The 25,739-nt window shown below is 31.7% G+C and overlaps 1 protein-coding gene across 7 annotated transcripts in view; it reads left to right on the top strand.

Moving 5' to 3' along the window:
* Window positions 1-25,739, top strand: part of LOC143232723 (tensin-3-like) — a 262,075-nt gene that overhangs the window by 171,077 nt on the left and 65,259 nt on the right. For 6 of the 7 annotated variants that reach the window (XM_076468510.1, XM_076468585.1, XM_076468735.1 and 3 more), the window contains 5 exons: window positions 7,502-7,578; window positions 15,637-15,687; window positions 17,457-17,579; window positions 21,171-21,235; window positions 24,188-24,271. In XM_076468510.1, coding sequence (XP_076324625.1) covers window positions 7,502-7,578; window positions 15,637-15,687; window positions 17,457-17,579; window positions 21,171-21,235; window positions 24,188-24,271 — 400 coding nt within the window. Of the gene's footprint in view, window positions 1-7,501; window positions 7,579-8,478; window positions 8,512-15,636; window positions 15,688-17,456; window positions 17,580-21,170; window positions 21,236-24,187; window positions 24,272-25,739 lie in introns of those variants that run through there. The other variant, XM_076468929.1, reaches the window with a different exon arrangement.

The raw sequence follows: 25,739 nt of genomic DNA, 5'->3' as shown, positions 1-25,739 counted from the left end.
ATAATATAATGAATATCCTCATGATACAATAAAATAATACATGAATATAATATAATATATTATAATGAATATCGATATGATACAATAAAATAATACATGAATATAATATAATGAATATCGACATGATACAATACATAATATAATATAATATAATATAATATAATATAATATAATATAATATAATATAATATAATATAATATAATATAATATAATATATGAATAACATAATATAATGAATATAATACTAATATTAAAAAGTAATATCTCCAAATCTTGTTTTTTGTTTCATAAAATTTCCTTAAAAATAAACATTTTTCTTTCTAATAAGATTTTTTTCAGACTGAAACAGTGGAACAGTAGTAAGTCTTCAGATTTATAATTCTAAAATCAAGGGTTCGATTCCCCTCGGTGGACACAGCAGACAGAGTGATGTGGGCTTGGTATAAGAGAAACAAACAAAAACAATCAGATTTAGAATTTAACATATATGAAGACTGGTGATTGACGCTGATAAATATAAGAACTTGTAGAAATCACAAAAAATGAATAATTTTCTTTTAATATGCTCTTGAAAATAACCATTTTGATATATAATGTTTTCTACGATTAAATGTTCAAGAGATACCAAGCGTTATAGACAGTCAAGCACTTCATATATATATATATATAAGATATAGACAGTCAGGCACTTTATATATATATATATAAGTTATAGACAGTCAGGCACTTCATATATATATATAAGTTATAGACAGTCAGGCACTTCATATATATATATATAAGTTATAGACAGTCAGGCACTTCATATATATATATATAAGTTATAGACAGTCAGGCACTTCATATATATATATATAAGTTATAGACAGTCAGGCACTTCATACATATATATATATAAGTTATAGACAGTCAGGCACTTCATATATATATATATATAAGTTATAGACAGTCAGGCACTTCATATATATATATAAGTTATAGACAGTCAGGCACTTCATATATATATATAAGTTATAGACAGTCAGGCACTTCATATATATATATATATAAGTTATAGACAGTCAGGTACTTCATATATATATATATAAGATATAGACAGTCAGGCACTTCATATATATATATATAAGTTATAGACAGTCAGGCACTTCATATATATATATATATATAAGTTATAGACAGTCAGGTACTTCATATATATATATAAGATATAGACAGTCAGGCACTTCATATATATATATATATAAGTTATAGACAGTCAGGCACTTCATATATATATATATAAGTTATAGACAGTCAGGCACTTCATATATATATATAAGTTATAGACAGTCAGGCACTTCATATATATATATAAGTTATAGACAGTCAGGCACTTCATATATATATATATAAGTTATAGACAGTCAGGCACTTCATATATATATATATAAGTTATAGACAGTCAGGCACTTCATATATATATATATATATAAGTTATAGACAGTCAGGCACTTCATATATATATATATATATAAGTTATAGACAGTCAGGCACTTCATATATATATATATATAAGTTATAGACAGTCAGGCACTTCATATATATATATATATAAGTTATAGACAGTCAGGCACTTCATATATATATATATAAGTTATAGACAGTCAGGCACTTCATATATATATAAGTTATAGACAGTCAGGCACTTCATATATATATATATATAAGTTATAGACAGTCAGGCACTTCATATATATATATATAAGTTATAGACAGTCAGGCACTTCATATATATATATAAGTTATAGACAGTCAGGCACTTCATATATATATATAAGATATAGACAGTCAGGCACTTCATATATATATATAAGTTATAGACAGTCAGGCACTTCATATATATATATATAAGTTATAGACAGTCAGGCACTTCATATATATATATATATAAGTTATAGACAGTCAGGCACTTCATATATATATATATAAGTTATAGACAGTCAGGCACTTCATATATATATAAGTTATAGACAGTCAGGCACTTCATATATATATATATATATATAAGTTATAGACAGTCAGGCACTTCATATATATATATATAAGTTATAGACAGTCAGGCACTTCATATATATATATATATATAAGTTATAGACAGTCAGGCACTTCATATATATATATATATAAGTTATAGACAGTCAGGCACTTCATATATATATATATATATAAGTTATAGACAGTCAGGCACTTCATATATATATAACTTATAGACAGTCAGGCACTTCATATATATATAAGTTATAGACAGTCAGGCACTTCATATATATATATACATATAAGTTATAGACAGTCAGACACTTCATATATATATATATATATAAGTTATTGACAGTCAGGCACTTCATTATATATTTTGATATATAATGTTTTCTACGATTAAATATTCAAGAGATACGAAGCGTTATAGACAGTCAAGCACTTCACATATATATATACATATAAGTTATAGACAGTCAGACACTTCATATATATATATATATATATATATATAAGATATAGACAGTCAGGCACTTCATATATATATACATATAAGTTATAGACAGTCAGGCACTTCATATATATATATATATATATATATAAGTTATAGACAGTCAGGCACTTCATATATATATATATAAGTTATAGACAGTCAGGCACTTCATATATATATATATATAAGTTATAGACAGTCAGGCACTTCATATATATATATATAAGTTATAGACAGTCAGGCACTTCATATATATATATATAAGTTATAGACAGTCAGGCACTTCATATATATATATATATAAGTTATAGACAGTCAGGCACTTCATATATATATATAGAAGTTATAGACAGTCAGGCATTTCATATATATATATATATATATATATATAAGTTATAGACAGTCAGGCACTTCATATATATATATATATAAGTTATAGACAGTCAGGCACTTCATATATATATATATATATAAGTTATAGACAGTCAGGCACTTCATATATATATATATATAAGTTATAGACAGTCAGGCACTATATATATAAGTTATAGACAGTCAGGCACTTCATATATATATAAGTTATAGACAGTCAGGCACATATATATATATATATATATATAAGTTATAGACAGTCAGGCACTTCATATATATATATATATATATAAGATATAGACAGTCAGGCACTTTATATATATGTATATAAGTTATAGACAGTCAGGCACTTCATATATATATATAAGTTATAGACAGTCAGGCACTTCATATATATATATATATAAGTTATAGACAGTCAGGCACTTCATATATATATATATATAAGTTATAGACAGTCAGGCACTTCATATATATATATATATAAGTTATAGACAGTCAGGCACTTCATATATATATATATATAAGTTATAGACAGTCAGGCACTTCATATATATATATATAAGTTATAGACAGTCAGGCACTTCATATATATATATATATAAGTTATAGACAGTCAGGCACTTCATATATATATATATAAGTTATAGACAGTCAGGCACTTCATATATATATATATAATTTGATTGGGATGTCATCAACCTTATAAAAATCTGTGGAAAAATTTTAAAAAACCTTCTGCATACACCTTGTTGAAATATTGTACATTTTTGACTATACTAACCTTGTTGAAATATTGTACATTCTTGACTCTACTAACCTTGTTGAAATATTGTACATTCTTGACTATACTAACCTTGTTGAAATATTGTACATTCTTGACTATACTAACCATGTTGAAATATTGTACATTCTTGACTATACTAACCTTGTTGAAATATTCTACATTCTTGACTATACTAACCTTGTTGAAATATTGTACATTCTTGACTCTACTAACCTTGTTGAAATATTGTACATTCTTGACTATACTAACCTTGTTGAAATATTGTACATTCTTCACTATACTAACCTTGTTGAAATATTCTACATTCTTGACTATACTAACCTTGTTGAAATATTCTACATTCTTGACTATACTAACCTTGTTGAAATATTCTACATTCTTGACTATACTAACCTTGTTGAAATATTCTACATTCTTGACAATACTAACCTTGTTGAAATATTGTACATTCTTGACTATACTAACCTTGTTGAAATATTCTACATTCTTGACTATACTAACCTTGTTGAAATATTCTACATTCTTGACTATACTAACCTTGTTGAAATATTGTACATTCTTGACTATACTCAACTTTCTTTCTTAATTACCCATTCAAACTTTATCAGTGGCAGGTCCCTACAGAGACATCCATGTTAGGAGTTTGCTTTGTCTCACACAAGTGTCGGCTGTTTTACTGCTAAGATTTGTTAAGCGTTTGAAACTGGTTCTATGACAGATTGTAAACGCCGTAGAAGACTTCTATTATAATATAAGACTTGTTCTTCATCAAGTATGTAGTTTTGTCAGAATCTAAAATATTAGAAGCAGTTAATCGCATAAGGCTGCGCAATCGTAACAACGTAACGTGAGCCAAAGATTGATTGATTTCAACGGTGCACATCTCTAACGGCAGGAGTTAACAAACATAACAGTCTTGCGTGGTTTATACAACACTTTGTGACCTTCCAGTAGTCCTCACATAATTAACCTCGTTTCGTCACAATAGCAATACTGTTCTCCAGCACTGTATTATGAGGTCTGGTTAATTATAGGAGGCAGCTTGATCTAACTAAACCCAAAGATTCTTGCTTTAATTATATTTACAGTCTCTGTCAAACAACCATTGTTAGTTTGTTCATACACCCTAAAGTTCTTATCATAAAAATAGCCGTTAAACATTTACTTTTAATGGATTCAGCTCCTCTGCAGCCAGGGTAATGAGATGTTTGGCTTCTATCCCTAAAGCTATTAAGGTCTATATACAAAGCCTCTTTTTACTTTAGTTCTACGTTGGAACGCTCATATTACAAACAATATTTATAATTTTTCATCCCACGTGCTTCACTACAATGCCTCAGTAGCATTCTTGTCCTTCAGTTCCGCACGTTGCTCAGCATGACCAGATGGTCATGGCGCTTGATTCGAGATCTGAAAGTTCCTGGTTCTAATCTCCGTTTACTGAACATGCTCGCTTTTTCAGTCGTGGAGGTGTTATAATGTGACGGTCAATCCCACTATTCGTTAGTAAAAGAGTAGCCCAAGAGTTGGCGGTGGGTGTTGATGACTAGCTGCCTTCCCTCTAGTCTTACATTGCTAGATTAGGGACAATAGCGCATATAGTCCTCGTACAGCAATGTAATCATAATTAGACAAAGCTCTGTTTGGATTCCTTCACTGGTATCTTTCTGTAACTATAATTAGACAAAGCTCTGTTTGGATTCCTTCGCTGGTATCTTTCTGTAACTATAATTAGACAAAGCTCTGTTTGGATTCCTTCGCTGGTATCTTTCTGTTACTATAATTAGACAAAGCTCTGTTTGGATTCCTTCACTGGCATCTTTCTGTAATTATAATTATACAAAGCTCAGTTTGGATTCCTTCACTGGTATCTTTCTGTAACTATAATTAGACAAAGTTCAGTTTGGATTACTTCACTGGTATCTTTCTGTAACTATAATTAGACAAAGCTCTGTTTGGATTCCTTCACTGGTATCTTTCTGTAAGTATAATTAGACAAAGCTCTGTTTGCATTTTTTTACTGGTCTCTTTCTGTAACTATAATTAGTCAAAGTTCTAATGAATCCTTCACTGGTATCTTTCTGTAATTAGTATTATGCAAAGCTTTGATTGGATCCTTTCACTGGTACGTTTTGGTAGCTATAATTAGGCAACGTTTTGATTGAATCCTTTCACTGTTACATTTTCTTATTCATGGTAACACGAGATTCTGGTTTTTGTAACAATTTCTGTACTAACTCGTTTTTTAGGTTTAAATATATATATCTTACTATTGAATATAAATTTTATAAAAGCTACTTCATCTGGCATATTGAATCAGATATCACATGACTCATTTTATGTGACATAATTCAAATTTAGAGAATTAAATTAACTTTGAGAAGTAAACATTATATACAATATATAATAGTTCTTTCAAAGTATAGTGTTACCGAGGTAAACATTATGTATAATATATAATATTTCTTTGAATATAGAGTGTTAGAGAAGCAAACATTATATATAATACATAATATTTCTTTGAAAATAGAGTGTTAGAGAAGCAAACATTATATATAATATATAATAGTTCTTTCAAAATAGAGTGTCAGAGAAGTAAAGATTATATATAATATGTAATAGTTTTTTCAAAATAGAGTGTTAGAGAAGTAAACATTATATACAATATATAATAGTTCTTTCAAAGTATAGTGTTAGAGAAGTAAACATTATATACAATATATAATAGTTCTTTCAAAGTATAGTGTTAGAGAGGTAAACATTATACATAATATATAATAGTTCTTTCAAAATAGTGTTAGAGAAGTAACATTATATATAATATATAATAGTTCTTTCAAATTAGTGTTAGAGAGGTAAACATTATATATAATATATAATAGTTCTTTCAAAATAGTGTTAGAGAAGTAACATTATATATAATATATAATAGTTCTTTCAAATTAGTGTTAGAGAGGTAAACATTATATATAATATATAATATTTCTTTCAAAATAGAGTGTTAGAGAAGTAACATTATGTATAATATATAATAGTTCTTTCAAAATAGAGTGTTAGAGAAGTAACATTATATATAATATATAATAGTTCTTTCAAAATAGAGTGTTAGAGAAGTAACATTATATATAATATATAATAGTTCTTTCAAAATAGAGTGTTAGAGAAGTAAACATTATATATAATATATAATAGTTCTTTGAAAATAGAGTGTTAGAGAATTAAACATTATATATAATATATAATAGTTCTTTGAAAATAGAGTGTTAGAGAAGTAACATTATATATAATATATAATAGTTTTTTCAAAATAGAGTGTTAGAGAAGTAACATTACATATAATATATAATAGTTCTTTCAAAATAGAGTGTGAGAGAAGTAAACATTACATATAATATATAATAGTTCTTTCAAAATAGAGTGTTAGAGAAGTAAACATTATATATAATACATAATAGTTCTTTCAAAGTATAGTGTTAGAGAGGTAAACATTATATATAATAGTTCTTTCAAAATAGAGTGTTAGAGAAGTAACATTATATATAATATATAATAGTTCTTTCAAAATAGAGTGTTAGAGAAGTAAACATTATATATAATATATAATAGTTCTTTCAAAGTATAGTGTTAGAGAGGTAAACATTGTATATAATATATAATATTTCTTTCAAAATAGAGTGTTAGAGAAGTAACATTATATAGAATATGTAATAGTTCTTTCTAAATAGAGTGTCATGAAATTCGACACATTGAGACTCGCTGGGTTTTAGCGTTTAAGATAATATTCAATTTATATTACAAAGATGTTGACTTTAATCTCTTTTTCTTTCTCCAGTTCTGACTTTTCCAGAGTCAGGAACAGATGCTACATATCGAAGTAACCTCAAGGAAGCAGCGCGCGATAAGTACAAAGTAAGTTTTGAATATGCTCCAGACAAAACATGGCGATAAGTCTTACAAAGTAAGAAATCTAATTACCATTTTTGAGTATATGAACACGAAGATATTTAATGATGTATTTCGTGACAAATAACACGAAACGGAATTGTAATAATTTACTAAATAAAACGAAAACCTGATGTTTATTGCTCAAAATCGATATTAGTCTTAATTTAGTAATATCATCTTCAGAAATCTAATTACCATTATTTCGTACAGTATTAACTTCTGAACACGAAGATATTTCAATGATAGTATTTCGTGACAAATAACACGAAACGGAATTGTAATAATAATAGTCATGATGCTTTCGTGGCTTCGGTTTCTTAGCTTAAGAGCAAGGCCATATTTTGAAATATAACATATACCATGAAATATTTGGAAGCTGACATCACGATACTGAACAAAGTACCTTCCCCCGAAAAAATTACATCATAGGGCGTGAAGTTTCTGGCTTGCAACTATTTTCTCTAGAAACGTTATTTAATAAAACATGAATTTTCAACATTATCGTTGTACTGCTTAGATCGACTTTCTCTATTTTTATAACGGAATCAAAGCATGTTTTTTTACTTCTCTGTGTTTTTATGGCCTTGACGCAACGTACAAAGTCGATGTTTCAAGTAAATAGAAATTCTTAAAATGCTGATCTGTTTGTTTGATGTTAAATACATATCTACACAATGAGCTATTTGTGCTCTGCCTACTAAAAGTATCAAAATCTAATTTTTAGCATTATAAGTCCTCAAACTTACTCTAAGCTACCAGAAGATGTTAAAATGTCAAAACAGTATACTTTATGTAAATCTAATCTTAATAAGTTATAACGAATGAAGAAATCATACTGTAGATGGCAGTACGGGGATAGGAGAATATTTGGGTGACCCTATGACCCAAAGTATTGAGGTAAATCTTTCGTTTTTGTGTAAAATACATAGAAGATTATCATTATGTTGTGGAATTACTTGCAGTATTAATAATCTAAATTTGTGTATTAACTTAGAAAATTATGAAATAAGTTTAAATAAACTATTCTGATATATTTTTAAACATTGTACAAAGACGTAGATTGTGAATATCTTATATGTACACATTTGTTTAATCTTTTTCATGTTTATCATCGTACATACATGAATTTCTAGTGTGACTGCATGTGAATATCATGTTTTCTATAGATGTGAGGTGGTTTTTCACTGTTTTTAAGTTCCATTCCTACATTTGGATATTGCAATAGGTCATTGTTTGTTTGCGAATCACCTGAAGGTTATTTCGTTTCTCAGAAACCTTTCATTCGACTCTTCCACTGACCATCTGAATGGACCTTGCGAACCAAAGATTGAGAATCGCTGCATTATATTTACAATAGATAACAGAGTGAAAACTTTTATAATTTGAAAAACAACACTCTAAACTGTGGTCCTTCAACTTAGTTTTTAATTCAATTTTTGTTCTACAGAATCTTCGATCTTTTGTAGTAATAAAACTGTAGCTTTATGTGTTGATAAAACATGCACTTTTATTGGCCGATGGACAGTATTTCCTGTTTATGGATCCATATAAATACTTCATTTACAATCGAATCACACAGATGAACTGCTATCACGCAGGATGTGAATAATTTCTCCAGGTTACGAAAAACCAAGTGGTTAATGTTGTAGCTGGAGCATTGTTTACAACAAGATACACAAAGGTTGCTTTAGATAAACGTGGGGAGAAAGTAGATATTTAAAGATTCAGTTCCTTCCTTACTTATGTGTAACTTCTCGTAACACAAGCTAAGAACCAACTGCATTTGTAATACGCTAATGATAAGCTAAGAATTCCAGATTCTCCGAAAGTTCGTAATTTATAAATGTATTCGTACGCCAATAACTTGGATTCATAGAGAAAGTTGACTGTCTAACTGATTGATTGATGGTTATTCTTGATAACGTTTCTTTGTTTGTTTTGGAATTTCGCACAAAGCTACTCGAGGGCTATCTGTGCTAGCCGTCCCTAATTTAGCAGTGTAAGACTAGAGGGAAGGCAGCTAGTCATCACCACCCACCGCCAACTCTTGGGCTACTCTTTTACCAACGAATAGTGGGATTGACCGTCACATTATACGCCCCCACGGCTGGGAGGGCGAGCATGTTTAGCGCGACGCGGGCGCGAACCCGCGACCCTCGGATTACGAGTTGCACGCCTTACGCGCTTGGCCATGCCAGACCTCTTGATAACGAGAAACTCATTTGAAATTAAAGTGTATCTCAGAACGGCTGGTATGGGTATTAACACTTTTACTAATAAAGCAGACAACATCTTCTTTGTTAACCTGAAGATGACCTAAGAAGGTCGAAACGTTGTTCTCGATATTAAACGGGCCATCATTACAAGTGTTGGTCGAATCATTTTATCCTGCCTCTCCTTCTACCCTAGTGGCTCAACATGAAGTTAACAGGCTTACAATGCTAAAAATCGGGGTTCACTATCGATTGTGCAACTATACGCTAAACAACCGACCGACCAACCAATTGGATCATTTTGTTAATACGACATTGCGGTCATAACTTCTTTTTTGTCTTTCTGCAACTAGGTTTTCGTGCATTCTGTGCTGCATTTTATAATTCGAGATCTGAACAAATAGTAGGTCAGGGTAAGCCGTAATGTGTTGTGTATTCGTACATAAGATATAAGATTTGTTAATATACACAGTAGGTCAGGGTAAGCCGTAATGTGTTGTGTATTCGTACATAAGATATAAGATTTGTTAATATACACAGTAGGTCAGGGTAAGCCGTAATGTGTTGTGTATTCGTACATAAGATATAAGATTTGTTAATATACACAGTAGGTCAGGGTATTCCGTAATGTGTTGTGTATTGTTGTACTGTTATATGATAAGAATATAAGATTTGTTAATATACACAAAGTCAGAATGAAGATGGTCATTCTTTGTAGATGTGAAAAAAGAGTACTGGAAAGTAAACATTGTTGTGAACAATACTGTTATATGACGGAGGCTAAGAATAGTCAAGTGAACTAATTATAAAATAAATACATAAAGTTTAGTAGTGGATAAGCACATAATGACTTACGCATGCGTACTAGTAATGATTTACTGATGCTAAAATTGTCAACCTTAAATAATTACCAGTAAAGTAGTTAAACAAATGTTACATTGATAGCGATTACAAATTATATAGTCAGGTCTCTATCTAACATGTGGTTTGATAATGTTACGCAGTTTTAATGAACAGCCGTGTTTTTCAAGGGTTTTGTAAATGTCAACATTTTAAAATGTTTCTCAGTAGTAAGGTGTTCACTCACCAGCCTCTTCACGTGGTCATTTAAACCTTTAAATTTGACTTTTAAGTAGGGTAACAAAAATGGCGTCAATTATTTTGAGTTTTCACTAGTTTTGAATGACTAAGGTACACACTTAAACCGTAAAAGCCAACAGTAGTCTGGATTTAGTAGATTTTCATACTTAAAAGGCTTCCTAGCTCTTGAATTTTGGCAGTTTCAAGTGGCAACAGATGTAAAGAGTTTGGGAAAGATAGCTTGCCAGATGCATATTTGAGCTTTTTTTTTATTTGTGGAAAGCTTCCCCAGTGGTTCAGTGGAATTTGTAGGACTATAACATTAAATTTCAGGCCTACTGTGTAGAATAGGTGACGTGGGAAAGATATATGACCACAAAATTCGTTAGTTGGACTTTGTAGTTCGGTGCTGGAATAAATCAGGAGTGTAGGAAGTTTCAGAATTTGCAGATTGAAGTAAAAATTAATGGATCCAGAGACTCAGACAGTGTGACTATAAGTTAGAGAAGGTCACATGAAAACCTTATATCAATACAGAAGGAACTAGAGGGGCACTTAGTAGAGCGCATGCAGCATTGATTGGCCCTCATAAAATGCGGAAATATCTTTGTATGTCCGTAGTTCTCAACGGCCTCAGACAAATGTGGTAAAACAATGAGAAATAATATTATATATACGTCCATCAAGTTTCATCAGAATTAGATCATTTTGACTGAGTTTATAAAGCAAAAATAGTGTGAAAAATAAGTCCCCATGTTAACTGATATTGCTGTGATTTTGACCCTCCAAAAACTAATCACTTCTAAGTCAGTTCATTGTCCAAAAGTATATCAATTTTCGTTAATATCCATTCAGGCGTTTTCGATAAATCCTGCTGACAAACACACACACACACACTGGAATGAAATCATATCCTCCATCATCTTCAATGGCAGGAGTGATGATAGATTCAAACCCCAGGAAGTTACTTTCAATTTTCGAATCAAATGGAATTAAGAGGAGATCAAGGTCTGCCAGGAGGGATTTCCTGGTGAGGTGTTTGTCAAATGTGATTTCAAAGTATTGGAATGTATCAGAGAAACATATGGAAGTATCCTCAGACAAAGATGATTCAAGACATTGTCAAAACTTATGAGGTTGGACCAATGGGAATTACTTTATTTCTACTAGTATTAATGGTGAGGCGCAAATAGCACTGATTACAACCTGAAGTCTTTGTTAAGAGTATGCGTCGTTTTGCAAATGACGACGAGAAATATACCATTAGTGTATGCGTATTAATACAGATAGATTGAATACTTGGGGAGACACATATCAGTGCACATATGGTATGTAAATCAGAGGTAACAAGAGAAAATGGACGAGTATGAAATCATGAAGACAGTTGTTCACCGTTCAAGAAGTATGGTGGTATTATGAGCAAAGTATGGTGGTATGAGCAATCCTAAAGGTCACAATGTAAGACAACATCAAAAGCCCATTAAAAGTAAAATAACAACATACATGAAGATTTACAGAACCAAAATAATTCAAAATTATGTCTGAAAGATTCAGAGCTTAATTCAGATATAGTCTCGAATAATTTTGGTTCATTTAAATTTTCATATGTGCTGTTATTCGAGATTATGTGTGAAAGTTTTAGAGGCTGATTCAGGGTTGAAAGGTGATTGTAAAACAAGCTTGAGCACCGGGAAGTAAGTTATGACCTGGAATAAACGTATGCAGACTCCAAGCACTGATGAGACGATATGATACAACATTTACAGGAAGGTTTTCAATGGAGAAGAATAATAGAAATCTTCCAAGAAAGAAGATGTGCAGTATAATACTGAAAACATGACGAGGAAGATAAGGAACCTCACTAAAACATAGTAATTTAAGGTGTAAACTTGTTACACTATCTGGACAAAGAGGGAGACAATGTTGCATATATTACTGATAAATATTTGAATATTACGAACAGTAACGAGTGTACTCAGAGAACTGCCCACCAATTTACGAGCACTACTGGCGAGTGAACTCTGGGAGAAAAGGTCAGTTTTGCTAAGGGTATTCTCAAAGTTTTCCTGGTCCAGTGAATGTTGATCGAGAGTGCAAGTCCAGAAAAAAGACGTGTACATCTATTTTTTTCAGTTTAGGAAGGAGGTACAAAAATACGGTAATGATATGTCTGTTTTTACCTGCCAGCAACTGACATATTTCGATGATACAATAAGTGGATCCTACCAGTAGTAAACGGTGGTTATACAAGTGGGTAATTGAAATTTATTTTCTCCAAGAGTTCGTTGAGCAAAACTAGAAGAGGGCTGTGTGTGTTAACAATCCCTCATTTTGAAGTGATAATCCAGATGTAAAACAGATAGCCAATAACAGTTACCGCCAACTCTTGGTTTACAGTTGTTAGACCAAATAGTAGAATTTGACTGTTTCTTTTATAACCCACCTGTGGCCAAAAAGCGCGGAGCTTTACTTGTTTTATGACTATTTGTACGGTAGCGAAGCGACACCACATAACCTCACCTCAACAGTCCGACTAATATTTTCTCTTTAATATAAACATGATTACTTTGTTACCGAGATTCTATTTTCTTAGAGAAAAGTATTTAACATTAAGCAAGTGAACTGTTTGTATTAGGGATCTAGCTTATTGTATAGACTTATTTAAGTGTTTTAATTTAGATCAACTTTAATTTCACTTCCAATGACTCAGTAGAATTTTTGAAGAGTTATTAACGCTAAAAACCAGGTTTTGGTCACCTGGGGTGGACACAGCACAAATAACTTACTGTGTAACTCTTCGCATAATTGCAAACAAACGAAGTTTAACTTGATACTTCTGTCCGTAGTTTGAATGCTAGCTTTTCGTAAATTTTGGAAACATTTCAGTACATCTTCGATGTTCAAACTTTATTATCATTTATATTAGTTTTGGTTTAATGCACATGTACTTTATTATTATGCCTACCGTATTTACTCATATCCGTGGATTTCTTTAATAAATATGATGGGTTGTGTAGTAGTAAAGGGCTTAACACTAAATAATAAGTGCTTGGTTCTTTCTTGTATGTAACAAGTGCCCTTGTCGGTGACACAAATAACAATTAAACTTGTAACTTTTATTTTTATTTTACTATAAAACGAACAAATATTTAATTCTTTAACAAAGAAATTCAAAATTTTTGACATCACACCTTACGTTGTACTTTGATAATTTCAATGATTGTATAGAAACTAGACGACTCTCCTAATAGAAGCGTTTCTAAATAGAATAGTGGTATCACTTTGTTACTTGTTATTGAATTTAAACAAAACGTTGGTGTTAGTTTGTTTTATTTTTACATCAGTAAGTAAAGAGACAACATTTATATGAAGATCGACAACAATACCCTCTTACATAGGAAGATTGACAAAAATACCATCATGCATATGAAGATTGATAACAGTACCCTCTTTCATATGAATATATGTAACAATACCCTCTTTCAGATTGATAACAATACCCCCTTTTATATAAATATTGGTAACAATACCCTGTACATATGAAGTACTGTTATCAATACCCTCTAACAGATTGATAACAATACCCCCTTTCAAATGAAGATTGATAAAAATGCCCTCTTCCCTATGAAAATTGATAACAATACCCTCTTACATATGAAGATCGATAGCAATACCCTCTTACAAACTGATAACAGTACCCCCTTACACATGAATATTGATAACAATATCCCCTTACATATGAAGACTGACAACAATATCCCCCTTACATATGAAGGTTGATAACAATACTCCCCTTACATATGCAGATTGATAACAATATCCCCTTACACATGAAGGTTGATAACAATATCCCCCTCACATATGAAGGTCGATAACAATATCCCCCTTACATATGGAGGTTGATAACAATATCCCCCTCACATATGCAGGTTGATAACAATATCCCCCTCAGATATGAAGGTTGATAACAATATCCCCCTCACATATGAAGGTTGATTACAATATCCCCTTATGCATGTAGGTTCATAACAATACTCCCCTTACATATGAAAGTTGATAACAATACCTTTACAGTTTTTTTTCCCATACCAAGGATTCTGTTGAACTTCAGTGTATCTGTTATGTCTACAGATGGCTCAGTGATAAGTCTGAGGGTTTATGTTTTTTTAAAAATGTGGTGCTGATACTTACTATAAGTACAGTACAGATAGCCCATTATATGTTTTTTGTTTCATAACAAACACATCAATTTCTCCAAGTTTACAATTTATAATTATTATAACTAAAAACAGGGCTACAATGAAATGTTAGTCCTACAACTGAAAGGATTAGCACAAAGTGGGTGAAATGAAGTTATCGTTGAGATTCAAAATGTTCTAGATAAGTATTTCATGACAAAATATGGTCATTTCTTTTAAGTGTAACAGAATGACTGTATGCACATTACAATTCAAAATGAAGGGCAGTTCATGTTATAGAATTTTACGAGTAACTTTATGTCAACAAGTGTGGACTAGTTTTGGAGCAATTACTGATTCTTTGTTTGAACAAAATAATACTAAACAAGACATTTACTTGAATTTCAAAACTAATGGCTTGACTAGAATCTGGAATCTGTTGAAAAATGCTCACATACACGTTTTTAAAAGATTGAATGTCCACTCCAAATATCATTTTTACCTTTAAAGTGTATTTGTAAATTATTGGTTTATTTATATGTTTCTTTCAGGTCTTCAATCTATCTGAGAAAAGATCAGAACTGAAGAAACTCCACAGTAAGGTAATTATTATGTGGAAATGTAAAAACTAAAAACAATGAAACAGTAAGGTAATTATTATGTGGAAATGTGAAAACTAAAAATAATGAAACAGTAAAGTAATTATTATGTGGAAATGTGAAAACTAAAAACAATGAAACAATAAGGTAATTATTATGTGGAAATGTAAAAACTAAAAACAATGAAACAGTAAGGTAATTATTATGTGGAAATGTGAAAACTAAAAACAATGAAACAGTAAAGTAATTATTATGTGGAAATGTAAAAACTAAAAACAATGAAACAGTAAGGTAATTATTATGTGGAAATGTAAAAACTAAAAACAATGAAACAGTAAAGTAATTATTGTGTGGAAATGTAAAAACTAAAAACAATGAAACAGTAAGGTAATTATTATGTGGAAATGTAAAAACTAAAAACAATGAAACAGTAAAGTAATTATTGTGTGGAAATGTAAAAACTAAAAACAATGAAACAGTAAGGTAATTATTATGTGGAAATGTAAAAACTAAAAACAATGAAACAGTAAAGTAATTATTGTGTGGAAATGTAAGAACTAAAAAAAATGAAACAATAAGGTAATTATTATGTGGAAATGTAAAAACTAAAAACAATGAAACAGTAAGGTAATTATTATGTGGAAATGTAAAAACTAAAAACAATGAAACAGTAAAGTAATTATTGTGTGGAAATGTAAAACTAAAACAATGAAACAGTAAGGTAATTATTATGTGGAAATGTAAAACTAAAACAATGAAACAGTAAAGTAATTATTGTGTGGAAATGTAAAACTAAAACAATGAAACAGTAAGGTAATTATTATGTGGAAATATAAAAACTAAAAACAATGAAACGGTAAGGTAATTATTATGTGGAAATGTAAAAACTAAAAACAATGAAATAATTTTTTATATGTTGTTATTTTTCGCTTTTAGGATTCTACCTTCAGGCATCCACAGGCAGTCATGGGTGTCGTTTCTTTTGTAGTAAAGAAAAAAGTTTTTGTTCCATGTATTGGTTTGGTTTGTTTTGAATTTTGCATAAAGCTACATGAGGGCTATCTGAGCTAGCTGTCTCATAGCAGTGTAAGACTAGAGGGAAAGCAGCTAGTTGCCACCACCCACTGCCAACTCTTGAACTACTCTTTTATTAATGAATAGAGGGATTGACCCTCACATTATAATGCCCCCACAGCTGAAAGGGTGAGCATGTTTAGTGTGACAGGAATTCCAACCCACAACCTTCAGATTATGAGTTGAGTGCCTTAGCTACCTGGCCATGCCGGCCTTGTTTCATGTATTACAGAATATTTTTGACTGAATAACATCCTGCCATTCAATGAGTTCTTGGTAGAAAATTCTTCATAATATTCAACATAACAATTTGTTATTCTGTGAGTTGAAGTTTCCTTTAAAGTCACTTGTTTCACAAGTATTTAACTCTTGTTTTCAATTTCAATGCCATAACAACATTGCTTGTTGATGATTATAGATCAAGTTTTTGTGTTTTGGTTTGCTTTCAATTTATATACAATAGTTTCTTTACTGTTTAAACTTGCGTGCATGAGAATAATTGCACCAATGATTGAAATGTTGTACCAAGTAGCCCTGGTGTAGCTTTGCCTGAAAATCAAAGATCTAGCATAAACACTCACTAACTTCTTTATGAAATGTAAAGGGTTATATCATTTAATATACAAAATATAGATAATTCATATTTAATGTTTTAATAACCAAGGATGTAATAACATTTGTCTGTTTTCTTACTTTAGGTAGAAGATTGTGGATGGCCATCAGATTTGGCACCAACATTAGAAAAACTCTGCAGTATTTGTGATTTACTGGATAATTGGCTGAAAACCGATCCCCAACATACAGCAGTGCTACATGTCAAGGTAAAATTCAAACAGATGTATGCTAACTCTATTTCTAGTACGTAAAATAAATGGTTATCTCATTTTTCACTAATTGTTCCAAACTTTATTTATGTCCATATGTTGAAGAGACTGCATATAGGATTTGTGACTATTTCAGCCCTGTAGACGGAACTAGAGATATTGCCATATTGAAGACATATCACCAGGAACTACTAACAATTAATATGCTACTGGAAAAGACGTGACTACCAACTGGTAATGAGTAACCAAGAGATGACATAATTGCACAGGCATGTAAAATGTAAAAGATGTCAGAGTGTATTTCAGTTGACCAGTCCACTTAACAGTAACCAAGATTTCACTGTTTTTAACTGCACCGTACACCGAATTGTAGAGTTATTTGTTACATTTCAGCCACAAACCATTAATCCCAGATAATATCAGAAAAGCATGGCACTAAATCCTTCTGTTCTAATGGCACAAACTATTGAAGGAGGGAAGTAATGTTTTGGGTTCATCAGTGAAGGGAACATTCCTGTGGCTAGACACACGTTTTGGGTTCATCAGTGAAGGGAACATTCCTGTGGCTAGACACACGTTTTGGGTTCATCAGTGAAGGGAACATTCGTGTGGCTGGACACACGTTTTGGGTTCATCAGTGAAGGGAACATTCCTGTGGCTGGACACACGTTTTGGGTTCATCAGTGAAGGGAACATTCCTGTGGCTAGACACACGTTTTGGGTTCATCAGTGAAGGGAACATTCCTGTGGCTGGACACACGTTTTGGGTTCATCAGTGAAGGGAACATTCCTGTGGCTGGACACACGTTTTGGGTTCATCAGTGAAGGGAACATTCCTGTGGCTGGACACACGTTTTGGGTTCATCAGTGAAGGGAACATTCCTGTGGCTGGACACACGTTTTGGGTTCATCAGTGAAGGGAACATTCCTGGACACACGTTTTGGTTCATCAGTGAAGGGACACACGTTTTGGGTTCATCAGTGAAGGGAACATTCCTGTGGCTGGACACACGTTTTGGGTTCATCAGTGAAGGGAACATTCCTGTGGCTGGACACACGTTTTGGGTTCATCAGTGAAGGGAACATTCCTGTGGGACACACTGGTTCATCAGTGAAGGGAACATTCCTGTGGCTGGACACACGTTTTGGGTTCATCAGTGAAGGGAACATTCCTGTGGCTGGACACATTTCTTTTGAAGAATGAGAGTTCTGGTAAATTTTGGTAGCACACACTACTCTGTTTTCATCCTTAACATCCTAGGAGACAAAGGACTTTTCCAATGTTCACATAGTGTGGAACATTGACTTGAAGAACATGATAATGACTTCAGGCCTGATTAAGAACCTTTGATATAACTTGAACATCACTTTCATAACCATAGTACTCTGTCAATGTCTGTACATCACTTTGCAGATCTTACCCTTTGACAAATAAGCCACAATCAGATGAATCATATTCTGGAAAGTTGTGGACTTTATGCAACATTGAAGCCAGACTGTTATTAACATGAAATATTATTCCATCCAGTATTAGATTGATCAAAATAAAGTCAGTACATAATTATTATGTTGAAATGTATATCCCAATGTGGAAGTAAGGCTTACTCATTAGGTTCCAATAAACAGATTCACCATAAGACATGTACTGATTGTTTGGTTTCCTCAGAAAAATGTATTACAGATTAATCTAATTTCTGTATTAATTTAAGTACACCAAACTACCATTATAAATTATATCTGCTAATTTAATTTAAGCACAGAACAGTTTTATGATAAGTCATTGCTATTAAATTCTAGAAAACATTAGAACTGTGGTACAAACTATATGTTAACTCAAATTCCATCAAACAGGTGTATTATGTTCAAAAAGTGTACTAAGTCAGTTCCAGCAAACATGTGTACAATAATTAAAACTAACTTAAATAACTCAGTTCCAGCAAACATTTGTATTATAATAAGGCAACTTATTAAGTTGGTTTCATTGAATACTTATACTGTACTAAAGTGTATTAACTCAGTTCAGGTAAACACCTATGCAATACCATGGTAAGATAACCTTCAAAATGGGAATATCGTTTAGTTCAGGTAACCTATGCAATACCATGGTAAGATAACCTTCAAAATGGGAATATCTTTTGTACCTTATGTTATTGGCATAAAAAAGGAATATGGATTAACATGAAAAACCAGAATCACCCAGTAAGAGACAAATTGTACACTAATCAAGGTAAACCGAGTATGTTGTCTTGTAATAACCTATGAACTCAAAGGTTGGTGATAAAAGCCATTCACATGCCACAGGCAATTGTATTCAACAGAAACAAGAAGAAAATCTAACTGGAAAAGTGACACAAATCTCAGGTCGAAAAGTTTCTTCCATAGGATATCTGTTCAGTCATTATGTATCTCAAGCAAATGGAGAATGAAATGGATATTCATGCTGTTCCATACAAATATATAACACTCAAGTCACTAAAAGAAGAACCAATGGATTTCTATGTAATATGACTATTGAAAGGGGTACTAGTAAAGTTTTGTCCTTATACAATAGATGGAAACATGCAGAAGGAGTGATGTACTTTAGATGTGACAATTTCTTGATGATGTTTATTTCAATGGAAGCTACACTGTAGGGCTAATGTCAAGATTTGGCAACATGGACTATAATAATGGCATTGTGAGACTTTAGGACTGTCATTTACTTACCAGTTAGCCTATGATGCAACATGGACTATAATAATGGCATTGTGAGACTCTAGGACTATCATTTACTTACCAGTTAGCATATGATGCAACATGGACTATAATGATGACATTGTGAGACTCTAGGACTATCATTTACTTACCAGTTAGCATATGATGCAACATGGACTATAATAATGGCATTGTGAGACTCTAGGACTATCATTTACTTACCAGTTAGCATATGATGCAACATGGATTATAATGATGACATTGTGAGACTCTAGTACTATCATTTACTTACCAGTTAGCATATGATGCAACATGGATTATAATGATAACATTGTGAAGCTCTAGGACTATCATTTACTTACCAGTTAGCATATGATGCAACATGGATTATAATGATGACATTGTGAGACTCTAGGACTATCATTTACTTACCAGTTAGCATATGATGCAACATGGACTATAATGATGACATTGTGAAGCTTTAGGACTATCATTTACTTACCAGTTAGCATATGATGCAACATGGACTATAATGATGACATTGTGAGACTCTAGGACTATCATTTACTTACCAGTTAGCATATGATGTTAATACATATTTCCTAAGGTATATTTAACAATTTGTTTCCAGCAGGTAGTAAGCTGTGTAATGGTGAAATGTTTATACACATGTCAAAATGACAGTTCAACATTTGATTTTTGAACAACTTTTTTCCAGCTACAGTATAACTTTTCATAGAAGTGGTAAGATTTATCATTGGAGCTTAATGTTGTCAGACATATTTAGGTGTGGAAAATTAATGTGAAATATATAACACTATCTTATTCCATGATTGTATGGTATTGCTGTATCTTTTCACCACTACCTTCACTGTTTTTTGGTGCTATTTTCAGGGTGACAGTGGAAGAGTTGGTGTTGTTATAGCAGGTTTTATGCTCTACAGTGATATATATGCCAGGTATGGTTTTGTAAAGCATTTAGTGGCTGGTTTTTATTGGTTTTTTTAACCTAAGTAGCTATCCTTAACAAGAAATTGATGGGAAGAGTGACCAAAATTTGTCAATCACAGTTTTGTCTCTTTAAGTGAAAGGAAAAGACGAATGAAATTTTAAGACACTTTATAAGTCTAATCTCATAAGTTATAACTTAATATGAATGTTACTTTAGAAAATAATGAATGCGTCAATGCTTTTGTATTACTTGAAATTTTAGTAACATCAGTAATATTAGAGATTCTGTAGTCATTAAAATGATCAACAGAAAAGTTAGAATTGAAAAAGAAACATAATAAGTTGAACATTTTCTGAAAGTGGACTTTCTTTTATGAGGAGTTCTGTCTACTTCATGAAAGTTCTGGGTTATGTGGTTTCTTTTCTGATAAATTTTCAGTGACAAATGTGACACAAAAAATTGTAATGCCTCATCTAGTAACAAATATGAAATAAATTTGGAATATTATGTTGAACATTTTAAAATTATTAGATTGTTTTAGAATATTTAAAAGCTGTTAGACCATTATTATATCTGTACATGTTTTTTATAACCTTGTAATTTTATATTTTGGATGGTTTGTTATGAAACTAATTGAGCTTTCAGTTACAAGGTTCAATGTAATAAGAATACTTCAGCAGAAAATTTAAAACAACTTTATGACTGTGACTGAAATCTGGGATGTTTTGTTATCAAGGATACTCATATCCTTCAGGGTAGTTACTGTCTCACGTAAGTGTTACATAGCTGCACCTTTAAAAGTGACTTGTCAAGGTTAACACATATACAGTCATGTGAAAAAGTTAGGACCCCTATGAAAGCCTGTGTATTTTTATAACATTTTTGGTTATATAGATATTTAATCTCAATTTTAACAATACTGAGAGATTATAGGAATATAACTAAACAATTAAAACTGAAGAAAAGACATTTCAAGATCTTCTGTAAATGCAATTCTACAAAAATGCGTATTCTAACTGAGGAAAAAATTAGGACACCCCCACATTTATTCACACTTAAAATGGCTCAACTCACACACAGGTGTATCACACCAGGTGCACATGATTAGAAGATCGTTACTCAGCATTTTGAATGAGGCTTGCCTTATTTAAACCTCAAACATTTAGTTTGGTGTGCTCCTGACTGTTGAAGTGAGAGTGAGCACCATGGTGAGAGCAAAAGAGCTGTCTGAGGCCTTCAGAAAGAAAATTGTAGCAGCTTATGAGTCTGGTAAGGGATTTAAAAAGATCCCAAAAGATTTTGAAATCAACCATTCCACTGTCCAGAAAATAGTCAACAAGTGGAGGGCTTTCAAAATAACTGCCAACATGCCCAGGTCTGGTCGTCCAAGCAAGTTCACCCCTAAAGCAGACCGCAAGATGCTAAAAGAGGTCTCCAAACACCCTAATATGTCATCATGGGACCTAAAGCGGGCTCTGGCTACTGTTGATGTGAACGTGCATGCCTCTACAATCAGAAAGAGACTGCACAAGTTCAACTTGCATTGGAGGTGTGCAAGGAGGAAACCTTTGCTCTCTAAGAGAAACATCAAGGCCAGACTGAAGTTTGCCAGAGAGAATGTAGACAAAGACCAGGACTTCTGGAATAATGTTCTTTGGACAGATGGGTCCAAAATTGAATTATTTGGACACCAGAACAGAGGACATGTTTGGCGTAAACCAAATACAGCATTCCAGGAAAAGAACCTCATACCAACTGTGAAGCATGGAGGTGGAAGTGTTATGGTTTGGGGCTGCTTTGCTGCAGCAGGACCAGGACAGCTCATAATCATAGAATCAATTATGAATTCTACTGTGTATCAGAGGGTGCTTGAGGATCATGTGAGACCATCTGTACGAAAATTAAAGCTGAAGCGGAACTGGACCCTGCAACACAACAGTGGCCCAAAATATACCAGTAAATCCACCAAGGACTGGCTGAAAACTAAGAAATGGAGAGTCCTGGAATGGCTGAGTCAAAGTCCAGATCTTAATCCCATTGAGATGCTGTGGGGTGACTTGAAACGGGCTGTACATGCAAGAAACCCCTCAAACATCTCACAGCTGAAAGAATTCTGCATTGAGGAGTGGGGCAAACTTTCTTCAGACTGATGTCAGAGACTGGTAGATGGCTACAAGAAGCGTCTCACTGCAGTTATTTCAGCCAAAGGGGGGTAACACTAGCTATTAGGGGGTAGGGTGTCCTAACTTTTTCCTCAGAATATACATTTTTGTAGAATTACATTTACAGAAAATCTTGAAAAGTCTTTATTTCAGTTTTAATTGTTTAGTTATATTCCTATAATCTCTCAGTATTGTTAAAATTGAGATTAAATATCTATATATCCAAAAATGTTACAGAAATACACAGGTGCCCTAACTTTTTCACATAACTGTATGTACGTGTTTGGGACATGCCAAGTTTAACACATGTACTGGTTAAAATTCTTTGAAGTGTAACCCAAAATATTTGTTAAGAATTTTTTTCAACTGTGCAGTTATATTTATAACTTCATCATTTTTTAATATATGATATTTTAATATATGATGCCTCACTGCACCTCATATATATTCAGGCCTAGTAACAAATAATTAAAAATAAGAAGGATATTATATTAAATACATTTTTATCACATATAACTTTATAATCTCAAATATATTTTTTTAATATTTATCCACTTGAACTTAATTATATGGGTGAAGTTTCAACTGCACAGTAAGAAACCCCTGGCTTAATGAGTGTATCTATTCTTGACCTGGCCAGTATAACCACTTTAGTCATAAATATCCTAATATAAGATTAACTGTATATTCACTATAAAAGTCAGTATCTTAAAAAAATAAATTGTATCATGCAATAGTCATATTGCTTTGAATTTATAGAATGTTAATGTTTTAAATAGTAGTTTTGATGTTTTCAGTGCACAAAAATCTCTGGATCGATTTGCCATGAGAAGATTGTATGATGATAAGTTCTCTGTAAGAATGCATCCATCACAAAAACGGTGGGTGACACTTTGAACAAATTTCAGTATACATTGGTTCCTATGTCAAAAACTTAAAACTTTTCAATTGTTATGAAAACACTTTCTTTTAAACCTTCCAATTTGTTCTTTTATTATTTCTTTCAGTAAAGAATATCAATATTACTGTTTTTTATGTCACAATGAATAACAAAGTGCAGAACATATGTTTAAGACACTCAAGTTGTTGATGAGTTAAGCTCTATTAAATTATTCCAACTTAAATAAAGAATATATATTTATACATTTTATTGAAAAAAAACACCATTGAATCAGAAACTCAGGGTTGTTTTCTGTATACATTTATCATACTGAAAATTTTTTATATTTATATAAATATAAATTACACTTATTTCAAAGGTTTAAACATCCTTTACTTTGTCATCGGTTTAACCTATACACTACAGTGGTTTGTATATTAGTTTAATATACATTTACAGTAGACCTTTAGTTAGTTTAGTATGTATTGTTAGCATACACTTAACAAAGGTGTAAATGAATCACTAGTGTGCCTGTACTGTATTGTAAATAAAATATGTTTAATATCATTTTTAACTGTATTTTAGTTTCTAATGTGACTACTACAATCAAAGAATATATTTAACATCTAGTACAAATATATTTCAAAAGTTGAAAAATATACAAACTTAGAATTTAGATGCTTTTATATCATTGTTTAAAATTGTCATGTTTAATATCCTAGAATTATTTTCTCACCAGTGTGATGTCATAAACATAAATTTTGTGTATCTTTATATGTCAGTGTTTTCAGAAAGACATTACTTGTGAATAGGTTTATGTCATCTTATCTTTTCTAATGAATATTTCAGGTATTTTGTCAACAGTGTTACATTAATACGTGTTTTATCCAATTGGCCTATATTCACACATTAAATTTGTTACCAAGAGATGTAGGAGTTTAACAAATGGCTGATATGTGTTGTTCTTTAGCTGATGTTTATTATACAGCAAACACTTAATTCAAGAACATAAGCTTAAACCAACAGATGAAATGTCTACTGTGCTGATTGGACAACTTAAAATTTTTGTTCAGTGTGTCCTTCATTTATATGCAAAAACGGCTCGTTTGGGTTGAGAAAATATTTTACATAGAAGAGCAAACAAGAAGGTCGAAACGTTGTTCGCTCTTCTATGTAAAATATTTTCTCAACCCAAACGAGCCTTTTTTGCATATAAATTTCTCAACAAGTGGGTTTCTCGACATCACTAATGTGTCCTTCAGTTTCTAACGTCTGATATTATGCAATGGTCAACAACCACACAAGTGTAGTCATACTGCCTGGGACCATCTCAATACATTTCCCATAATGCCTCAAATAAACAATATATTGTTCAGTTTTAAATGCATTTTTTTAAAAGCCTACCTGAGTCATTTTTATAACTCTTAAATAACAGCTAATGAATTATTTTCTGCATAATACAGCATTTT

This window comes from Tachypleus tridentatus, chromosome 1 (genome assembly GCF_004210375.1).
Source record: "Tachypleus tridentatus isolate NWPU-2018 chromosome 1, ASM421037v1, whole genome shotgun sequence".
Taxonomy (NCBI): Eukaryota; Metazoa; Arthropoda; class Merostomata; order Xiphosura; family Limulidae; genus Tachypleus; species Tachypleus tridentatus.
This window is presented reverse-complemented; position numbering and strand designations above follow the sequence as displayed.